General features: G+C 44.3%; 1 protein-coding gene across 5 annotated transcripts in view; it reads right to left on the bottom strand.

Annotated features, from left to right (window-relative positions):
* LOC102305603 (SPHK1 interactor, AKAP domain containing) overlaps window positions 1–10,756 on the bottom strand; it is a 161,807-nt gene that overhangs the window by 8,247 nt on the left and 142,804 nt on the right. For 3 of the 5 annotated variants that reach the window (XM_005933172.3, XM_005933173.3, XM_014337074.2), the window contains 7 exons: window positions 10,267–10,407; window positions 9,021–9,282; window positions 5,447–8,780; window positions 3,987–4,142; window positions 3,051–3,134; window positions 1,427–1,476; window positions 115–296 (listed from right to left, as the gene is read on the bottom strand). In XM_005933172.3, the coding sequence (XP_005933234.1) occupies window positions 115–296; window positions 1,427–1,476; window positions 3,051–3,134; window positions 3,987–4,142; window positions 5,447–8,780; window positions 9,021–9,282; window positions 10,267–10,407 (4,209 nt within the window). The remainder of the gene's footprint in view (window positions 1–114; window positions 297–1,426; window positions 1,477–3,050; window positions 3,135–3,986; window positions 4,143–5,446; window positions 8,781–9,020; window positions 9,283–10,266; window positions 10,408–10,756) is intronic. The other 2 variants (XM_005933174.3, XM_005933175.3) reach the window with 2 other exon arrangements.

The raw sequence follows: 10,756 nt of genomic DNA on the forward strand, positions 1-10,756 counted from the left end.
CCCCCCACAGTTAAATCAGGTAAGAAAATGACCAGAACAAAAAGCAAAAACAATACATCAGTAACATGATCTGCTTATAAATGTATTATTTGACAAGCCAGCAGCTTTGCCTACCTTTGCAACTCTCTTCTCTTTGGACTTCCTGAAGTAGAGAGCAGGAAGGCCTAGCTCCGAGGCAGCGATCCACTGTAGAGCCACTCTCAGCTCCAGGTCCATGCACTCTGGCTCGAGGTCACAGTTTACCACCAACAGCTCCCTGATGCTTCTGTCGCCTGCTGTTCTTGCTGAACTGCTCTCTAACAGATCAAATATAATATGGCATAACGTAGTACGAGTCAGCACTGAATAACACCTTGATGATAGCTATACTGTCCTCACTAACAAAGCAGTGTTGGGGCGCACAGACAATTCAGCCTGTTCTAAACTCACTGAAACATCAAAAGAAAAAGCATGTAGTCACGCAGCGTGTTCAGCTCTCCTGGGCTCAGTTTTGCTTCGTCTTTAAACAATGATGATCTTTGAGATAAAACACTTCTGGAACAATGGACCTTTAAGATTTTATGAACACACACACACACACACACACACACACACACACACACACACACACACGTAATTTTTGAGGCTTAATCACAGCACTCTGCCTTGAATCCCTCAAGAGTTTCTGATGAGTAATAAGACGTTTAAACTGAGGAAGGTGTATAATTCACAAGTGGATATAACACTAAGACTTTAAGAGCAATTATTTGGCGATTCAAAAATCCAACATTCCAATATATCGGTCAGTGTTTTGTTTTTTTCTTACACACGCACGAGAATATGAACTAGATCCAACATTTGTTGCGTGTTTTTATTCATTTACTCACCCAAGTCTGTTCAGATCAGCTGGTTGTTGATCCCTTAGTTACACTGCAATAGGCCTAGGCTGCTAGGGCCTTCCCTAGATGCATTTCTTCTTCCGTCACCTCTTATCACTATGTGGTTATACACCACTTTGCATTAAATCGTTTTTCGTTATTAATCTCTGGCTGATCAACTAATAGGTTTCTACCTGTTAAAAGGACGTTTTTCCTTTCCACTATCACCAAGTGCTTGCTCATAATGGGTTATATGATCGTTGGGGTTTTCTCTCTATTATTGCAGGGTCTTTACATTTCAATATAAAGCACCTTGAGGTGACTGTTAATTGAACTGAATTGAGATTGTGCTGTGTTGCCAGTAGGGAAGTTGCAGATTGTCCACCAGAGGACAAACTATGCGACATCAACACTCATAATTTCATTAAATGCTGTTTCTCTACTTTTTGATTTTTTTTTAACAGTTAATAAATAACAATACCAGCAAATTGATAAATAGCTAATATCCGCTAAATTAGCCAGTCTCTAAATAACACCATTGATGACTACGAATTTGAAACTACACTCACCAAATACAGTCTCTTTGGCTCCTGCCAGGTGGCATCTCTCAGTCTCCTCGCTATAAAGAAAGAAAATAATGGAGACTAAAAGTTTCACATATGTTGACATACATTAATGAAGCAGTTTGAAATTTTGGGAAAAGCAGTATCATTAATGCTTAAATGGGAAATAACCAACTTGCAATGCTACAGCAAGGAAAAGCATCAAGCCTGGCTCTCCAAAGGTAGCAAAATCTGGATACAAGCACATCTTGAAAGCTCGCTAATTACAAAGTTGCACATGTTCTGGTAACCTAAAAGCAATGCAACAGTATTTATTTTCATGTAATTAAAATATAACCCCAAATCCAAAGTTGGGATGTTGTAAAATGTAAATGAAAGCAGAATGCAGTAATATTAGAATCTCATAAACCCAATTCTATTCACAACAGAACAAATGTTTGAACTGGGAAATTTGACAAGTTAATGAAAACGATTAGCTAGAAAAAAAAAACCCAGCTGGATGAACATTTTGCAACGAATTAGGTCAATTTCACAAATTGTGGAAGAGTTTTATAATACTGTTCCTTTGAATACAGACTTAGAACACCTCATCACTGACAGCGCATAATTTCATCGAAAGATTCAAAGAATCTAGAGAAATTTTTGCACAAGGAACAAGACTGAAGATCAATATTGGATGCCTGCGATCTTCAGGCCCTCTACATTAAAAACAGGATGCCGTGTGGAAATCACTGAATAGACTCAGAAACACTTCCAGATATCGCTGTCTGTTAGTTCACCGTGCCATCCGCAAATGCAGGTTAAATCTACCATGCGCAGAAGAAGACGTGTGACATAATCTAGAAAGTGCTGAAAGGTATACACAGTCTTTAGAGCAACATCCAGATGACAACGTTTTCAGGGAAGGCCTTGCATATTTCAGCAAGAGGAGTCCAGACCAGAGTTTTTGCCAGCTGAAAACATCTGGGGCATGATGAAACAATATGAAGAAAGACAACTCAGGACTGCTGAACAGCTAGAATCCTCCATCCAGCAGCTGGTCTCTTCAGTTCCCAGATGTTTACAGACTGTTGTTAAAAGAGGAGAGGCTGCACAGTGGCAACCATGACCATTTTTGTGTGTGTGTGTGTGTGGGGGGGGGGGCATCTTCGACCATCAAAGAGACCCTTTTTCTTTTTTTTTTAAAAAAATGCAACATTTCCTCAGTTTAAACATTGGATATGTTTTCTATGTTCTGTTGTGAGCAAAATGCGGGTTCGTAACATTCAAAAATCACAAAACTCTTATTTTATGAAGCGTGCAAACATTTGTGGAATCGGGTTTTAAAATACGATTTTTTTTTAATAGTTCACTAAATTACGAACCTTTTTGGATATTTAAAAAAAAAATCTGCGCTGTTAACCTGATTATTTACCGTTTAGACAAATGAAAAAGAACAGAATAAAAGCAGAAAATTCAAAAGGCTTTTGTCTGTTAAACAGAAAATTGTTATTTGTTCTGGAATGACACTTAATATCCTTGTCTAGCATGTGTGAGAGAAAATAATACCTGCAAGGTTTGTGTGTATTAAAAATGTCACTGTTGACACACCAGAGACATAATGAGAAATACAGTGATAGCAGAAACATACTGGATTACTGTGCTTTGAGAGGGAACATCAGAAAAAGAATCCAGGTCTACCAGGCCTAAGCTAGACGTGCTGCTGGTCCCATTCCTAGGAAGGAAAAAAACAAACAAAAAAAACAAAAAACAGCAAAAGTGTCATTTAAATGATGTCTCGAGACATCCAACACGATCGTTCACTTGTGAAGAGAACAATGTCCAAGCGCAGGGATGCAGGTCATGTTATTAGCTGGTGATTAACATATAAATAGCAGCTGCAGCAGAACTGGGCACTGAAGCTGGGAGAGCTGGTGATTCGTATTTTTTTGCCTGGCAGCTGGTCCGTCTGGAAATGGGGATGAGGCATATTTGGAGGCAGTTAGGTGGGGAGGGTGGACAGGCAAGGCCAGCAGCCGTGCCCTTGTATCACAACATAGATCAGGGATGAGGCAGAGTTAAAGTAAGCAGGTAGATGGAGAGGTTGCAGTGTTATGGTGGTGCGCACAACTACTCTTGCTCTAAACACAGTACCTTGCTACTTCCTATTAACTCTCAGAACTGCCCAGATCATTGATTGTCCAGTTTGAGAAATTAAATGAGTTTAATCATTATGGTATACATCTCTTCTTTTTGTTTTAAGGAAAAAGGGGATCTTACACCATAAACTTATTTTAATAGGTGATTAGTTGGGTAAATAAATGAGAATTTGATGAAGCAGAGAATGGTTTAGTGGATGTTATGAGCTGGCCTTTTGATCCATGATATAAGAGCTCTTGCACCACTGGCTTTGCAGAGCGAGCTCTCTTGCCATACACTGCATTAGCAGGTGTGGATACTGGAGCGGCAGGGAGTAAATTGGCATTGGCACAGGAGAACACAGTTAGTAGCAATGGGCCAATGAGAGCGGGGTGAGGGTGTGAGCAGCAGCGTTTGGAGCGGTATCAAAAGAGCAGCGGTTACTGACCCCTCGCTCAGGTGGATAAAACTACTGGTCTCCTCGTGGGGGTCATCTTCGGGGGTTATGTGAGACCAGCTCCCCATGCTCTCTTCACTGCTAGCACTCATAGAACGCTTTTCTCTCTTCACTACTGCAGCCACGGCTGTCCTGTCCCTGTCACTGCTGGAGAGAGCAAACCGCAAGATGTCCACAATGTCGGCGGCAATGCTTTGGTCACTTTGGCTACTGCTCCTCTATGCACTACTATTGTTACGCAGACACCCAGATTTGTTACTACTAACCTCCTTTCTATAAGCCCATATCGGGATCATGTCTTACTGTAAACAGTAACTTTCTACAAATGACAAATGTCTTTGGAGTGTGAAATGATTATTAAAAAGAAAGCCAATTCCTTTGAATATCTTTAATGCACCAGCACACTGCATTTCCCATGGGCACTGTTGGATTTTCAGCTTTTTTTTTCCAGGACACTGATTAAATTAAGTCATAATCAGATGATTGAGAGCTGCCATCCTCAATTCTGCAGGGAAATCAGGTTTTATTGAATAGGCGAGTGACTGACTTGCACTCGCACACAAGGGACAAACACATGCACTCCACTTGTTTCTGGATTACACGTTTTATCAAGCGTTATCAAAAAACACAATAAAACTCTACGTTGAGCTTTCATACATTCCACTTATCGGCTTCTCTTGCACATTAGTGATGCTGCTCATACACTTTAGTGGTGTCATTACAGTCCAAATGGAAACATGCAGTCTTTGTTACCCCAGAAATGTGAACTAAAAATGTTCTCCTTGACAGTCCTACAATCTGCTGTCTCCCGTGAAAGCCCCTCAAGACATTTACAGCATTAGAATAAATCTCACCACCATGCTGAGTCCCTGTCTTGCTAAAACGTCAGTCTGGTTACAATTACTCGTGTATCTGACAATGCAGCCCCCAAATTCTTTGTCATTTCGGCTGTCTCAGTAGAATCTCAGTTCCGATTCTATCTATTTCAATATCAGCGAGTGTTTTGTGGTTTGTTATCCTAGTGTGAGTGCAGCTTGTACTGATAAAGGGGACTTCAGCAGCCACTCTGTGGATAAAGGATGAAGCTGCTAAAAGCTTTCTGCACACACAGTACATCACCCAGACAATGTGAGTCACAGCCTAGCCAAACCTGCTAAAATAGATTAGTTCACCCAGTAAATAGATCCTCTGCGTGCTGACTAAGCTTTGATCAAACTCTATAAATAGCACTGTACACCTGCATTTTATGTGTTTAGTCCAGATTTTCATACTTTATGTTTAAAAATAGTCGAGCACTTTTTTTATTTCTCTCCCTTACTCTTGTCAGAGAGATCAATCTCTACGTTTCACATCCAGTAGATGACTATTCTGCTGCAGGGTTATTAAAGAAAACTCTGCCTGAAGAAGGAGGGGTCGGACTCTCACACAAAAGCCTGTGAGCAGTGTAATACCTGCTGCTGTTGGTGGGAGCTCTCTCCGTATGCTTGGTAGCCGGCGTGTCTGATGACACTTCTTGATGTCCCCCTGTTCTTTCAGGGTTTAAGACTGTCTCTTCATCTCGCTGATCTCCTTCGATGTGGATCAGCGGCACATTTCTGGGGCCCCTTATGCAGGCTGAACCGCTGTCACTTCCCCCGATGCTGCCAGCTTGCTCCTGGCTCGACCTACTTCGGCTACAGCGTAGATGGGATTGCTTGAACCCCCTCCTCCTTTCACCAACAGGCATGTGCGCCTGTGGATGTGACCCAGGTGTGCCTCCACCTACATCTTGCTGTCCCCCCAGCGCAGATTTGCCAATATCCACTATGTCAGCTGCCAGGCGATTGGCAAACTGCTGCACATGGGGCTGCGAGTCTCCTGCAGCTTCCAAATCAATACTGTCTTCAGGATCAGCGATGATCTTGTTCTTTCTCATCAAGGACTCGATAGAGCTTGACCAGGTCTCATGAATTAGCATATCAGTAATCTGGTCAGTCTTACCCCTCTGATAGAGGCATGAGTCTGACTTGCACAGTCCTGTGGCTGACACAGAGTTGGTGGGGAAGATATTTAATGTGTCCCCGTGCACATTCCGCGCAAATCCATCAAAAGAGTTTGCTTTTATGGGCGAGTTGACAGTCAGCCGCGAGTCTGAGGAGCGCCGGTCTGGCACCGAAGACTGACGTATACAGAAGGGTGTTCTTAGAGGAGGTGGGAACAGGCTGTTGCTCCACTCTTTAGTCTTTGCAATGCCATATTCTTTGTTTTCCTTATCCATATCCCGAAGCATAAACCTGTAGAACTCCTCTGTGATGCTCTCGGTGCTCGACTGTTTAGACAGGCACGATGACGCCCTGACATTAAGGTGGCCGTTTTTCTTTGATGCAGCCTGCTGTACAGCAGCAGCCAGGATGCTGCTGGCATTCTTCCCTGCATAGTAGTCCAACAGAAGGTCAAAGCCTCTGCCCTCTGTCTCCATCTGGTTAACCATGAACCGAGAGAACTCATCTGTGATGCTCTCGCAGCTGGACTGCTTAGAAATCGAGCTGCCGCGACTCAAGTTCTGACCTAACCGGCTGCCCGGGCCCAGAGTGTTGGGTGTGCCGGATGGGTCCGTGTCTTCTTCTGGAATGCTCTCATAACTGGATGCCTTCCCACGGCTCCACCTCTCACACTGCAGTCTACTGCGCTGCTGGCCTGTTTTGGAGGTATCCACCACATTGAGTTCAGGGCAGTTCAGGATCCTAGCCGTGACCTCAGAGGCAAAGAGGGCAAATGGGTCCTGCGGTTCGTCAGGGTTTACAGACTCGTCTACCACCCGGTTGACCAGCCGCTCCATTAGCTCTGGCTGCTCCTCAGTTTTCCTTTTAATTTCACTTAGGCGGGGCGCCCGATGTTTTCTGGAAGCTGAATTGCTGTTCTGACCCTCTTTTCTCCTCAGTACTGTGCGGCAAGCAGGGATCAAATAACCCTCGGGGACTTCAGCAGAGGACCCTTTAAGGGCACAGAACCAGGGCTGTTTCCCAGTGGAGTTTTCTAGACAGATTGCGGCAAGTTCTGTGGCCATAGACACCACCGTGGAAGCCAAATCATCAGCATAGCAAGTAATTGGTGTCCTGGACTCTGAGTCTATTCTGAAAGAGTTCAGGGAGGACTGAGGTGTCAGAGAGGCCTGTCTGCTGTCACTGCCTGTCCCCAGTCGTCCTCTCCTCTCTGTGACCTGAACTGGGATTTCACTTAAAGGCTCTCTGATTGCACCACTGCCCTGCTGGCTGTCAGAAAAGTCTTTGGCTGGCAAGGAAGTGGGTTTAGACTGAGTTTGCCTGCACAATGACTGCTGCTGTTGTTCTTTGATGTTTGCTGCTGAGGACGATGCAATGACATCACCTTCCTCAAGCGCATATTTCTCCTTCAGCCCTGCAACTGTGGATAACTTATCTGTGCAGTGCAGCACGCCGCTTAGATTCTCATTATGCCCAAATAAGCACTGTAATTGGCTTAATGGATCCTTGGCATCCTCCTTGATGTTAGCAGGTTCCTTAACACAAGCATCACCCTCTCGTGTGTCGCATGACCCTTGGTCACACGTGGAGATGTGGCTGATCTTTTTCTGTGTCAGGCAGAGAATATCAAACAGCAGATTGTTGACACCGTCTTGCAGAAATACCTGAAAGCTTGGCGCCTCCTTCCCGGTACCCTCCAGTTCCTTTTTCTTTTTTGCCTTCTCTAAAGCGTGCTTGAATAGACTGTCTGCCACTTCATTTATTAATTCATCCACCTCCCTTTCATCTGTGTAGCTTTTTTTGGAAAACGTAATGCCATCTACTATCTTGTTATGCGTGGTTTCCAGCAGATGGGCTACACTCCTGTAGCCTTGTGGCTGAGTCAGCACCTCAGCTGCTTCCCGATGCAGGACTTCAGCAATGTTGGCACGAAATGCTTCAACGCTGGTTCCCTCTGCCACGCTGCAGTGCAGCGTGAAGGCTGCGGAGGCCTCGGCAGCAGACATCAGACCGCGGGACGCCGTGTAAATTTCAGCAGGATCTGTGTCCGAATCGCCGCCGTCTCCAGGCTCCTCCATTAAGTCCACAGCTGCGACAGCGCCGGCTACCTGAGCCATGCCACACATAGCTGAGGAGAAGGAGTACTCTTCTTTATCTTCTGGTTCCTGCAGCTCCTCATTGACGTCCTCTTCCGAAGCAGATTCCATGGCGAGCTGTTCTGTTAGCTGCGGGGTAGTAATAGTGCCAATAACATTGGCAGCACAGGCCAAAGCCACCTCTACATGTTTGGATACGTGTCCGCCATTGTCATGGGGATTGTGAGCCTGCGTCTCATTCTGTTGCTTTTCTCCAGTTTTGGTAGCATGATCGGGCACGTGAGGCACCTGGTTCTCCGGCCATTCTGCAGCCCCGTCAGAACTGTCTGGGCTCTGAACAATGACAATTTTAGGGAGTTCAAAAGAGCAGGTGCGCTGTTGAGAAGGCTGTTTAGTCTTTGAAGGGCTCTTGAAGTTGGGAGGGCAACTAGAGAGGGACACACTGATGGCTGCCTCTGAGGCAAAGGAGGTTTCATCTTGAGAGAGCCGTATGAAGGCATCCTGCAGTACCGACTCAGCCAGATTGGTGGCGTAGTACCCCGCTGACTCTTTAGTCTGGATGCTTGATCGCTGATGCCCTTCCTTTTTCACCTCGGCATCCTCCCTTTGCTGATGACGTGCCAGCTGTCCCCGATGACTTGCAAGTCTGACACAGTGTTTCTGTGCAGCTTCTGGCACGCTCTCTCCCAGGTCACCGCTCTCTGGCTCTGTGAACAGACAGGGAAAAAATAAAAGCCGTGGAAAGAGAGAATGACAAACGTCTACACTGATTAGGAAGCAGCACCACCGGTTTCCAAAAGGTCACATCAACAGTAGAATATTATCCCGATTTGCCCTCCACTGACTCTGTGACAAATTAAAATTTCCCTTAGAGAAAATACATTTCTGAGTGCAACAACAATAATTATAATCTTTACCCAGCTGAAAACAAACCCTGCTGTACTCACCATTTCTGAAGCCGTCGTCCTCGCTGTCATCTCCCAAGTGTTCCGAGGCCGTCAGGAAGTCTTCTTCTATGGACGAGATAGAGCGATTGGTGTCATCATCGAGGCGCTGTCCAGCCGCTTTGCCCTGCTGACACTGTCGCTCTTTTCCCCACTGCAGGCCGATCAGGAACTTGTTGATCTCAAAGATGATGCTACCAGGCTGTGTGGAGCGTCTCTTTCCTGAACACTGAAGCAGGCACACACCTGTGCATCTCTGCCCACCCTGAACGAAGCACGGACAACTTTCATGTACGCTCACACATACTCAATATATAATGTATCCAAAGGTCTTAAAGTATTAAAAAAACCCACTACAGACAACACATAGGTAAGCACAGTTAACACATAGTCACAAACTTTACTATAAATCTCTTAAAACATTATACAGCTCTATTGCCTGTTTTTCTTCCATATATTTGATATACTATTAATTGCTTCGGACCTGCTAATGAAAGTTTAATAGGCTGTGTAGGCTCCTATAGGGCTGTTTATTGATTCTCACAGCAGTTTTAAACATTTATTTATTGGATGAGCTTCAAAAAAAGCAACCGCAACAGGGGATTTTTTATTTAATGACAAATACACCAACAGAAAGGCTTATTAGTTAGCTACGTGTCTGTATGTAATTTTTATTGCTGTTTAAAAATTCAGAGTATGGAATTAAAATGCGACTTTTTGCTCGGTACCTGCAGGTGTGTTTTCTTTACACGCACCTGCTGAACAAAGTCATATTTGCGGTAGCGTCTGGATGAATTAAGTGTGAACGCATCCTTTGCATCGAAAAAGTTCAAACCAAATGTCTTTTTATCAGACTTTTTTTTTATGGAAATGTTTTACTCTTGATGTTTGCTGCTTTGCATTCAGACATACTTTGAATCCAGTTGTCTGTTACCGGCCCAGTTTTCACATGACTATATTTGGAACACACGCATCGCTTTTTTTGCACAAAAATAAAAGTCAAACCTGAAGTTGGTGTTTGCCAAGATAGCAGTGTGCCTCAAAAGATGAGGACATGCTTTTACTAGACTAAAAATGGAAGAATTGCTCAATAAAACGAATGGACTCCCTCATGTGGGGTCTTTTTCCCAGCACAAAAGGTTCACATCTAATCGCACAGCGCTGCTGTAAGAGAACAGCTTGTGCTCTCGGCCAGTCAATCCAAAGGCTGGAAATACTTGTAACGAATAGAAAACCACTACAAACTTACCTGAGCTGAGGGGTGTGGGTGCGCTTGGCAAGCTTCTGTGGCTTCTAATCCACCCAGCAGTAGGATCTCATTTTCTTTCGGCTGGTGGACGGTCAATAACTCAACAAGCTTTGGCAGATCTGGAGACACAGATGCCAATTTCTGCAAGACACAATCCAAGCACAGAAACAATACTAGATGATAACAACAAAGCGTTTAGTCAAGTCACTTCAAAGCTGAACATAATGTGCTCTCTGTGGTTCCAAGTCAGAGACACATAATTATAAAATTCTTCCTGTGAGAGGACTTGAACCATGTGGAATGATCATTGATCGCCCACCACCGCCAGCTGCAAAAGACTGCAAAATCTGCATATTTTCTACACAAATCATCCCTCTAATTCTGGGTAATGATCTTGAATCCATGGCAACTGAGCCAATGTATTTCACATATGATACATACAAGGACCAGAGTTCCTGAGAGATGAAAAGTGGGAAGGAAGGAGGGGGGG

The sequence above is a fragment of the Haplochromis burtoni genome, unplaced genomic scaffold (assembly GCF_018398535.1).
Source record: "Haplochromis burtoni strain Fernald_Lab_line unplaced genomic scaffold, NCSU_Asbu1 Contig_160, whole genome shotgun sequence".
NCBI classification, from domain to species: Eukaryota; Metazoa; Chordata; class Actinopteri; order Cichliformes; family Cichlidae; genus Haplochromis; species Haplochromis burtoni.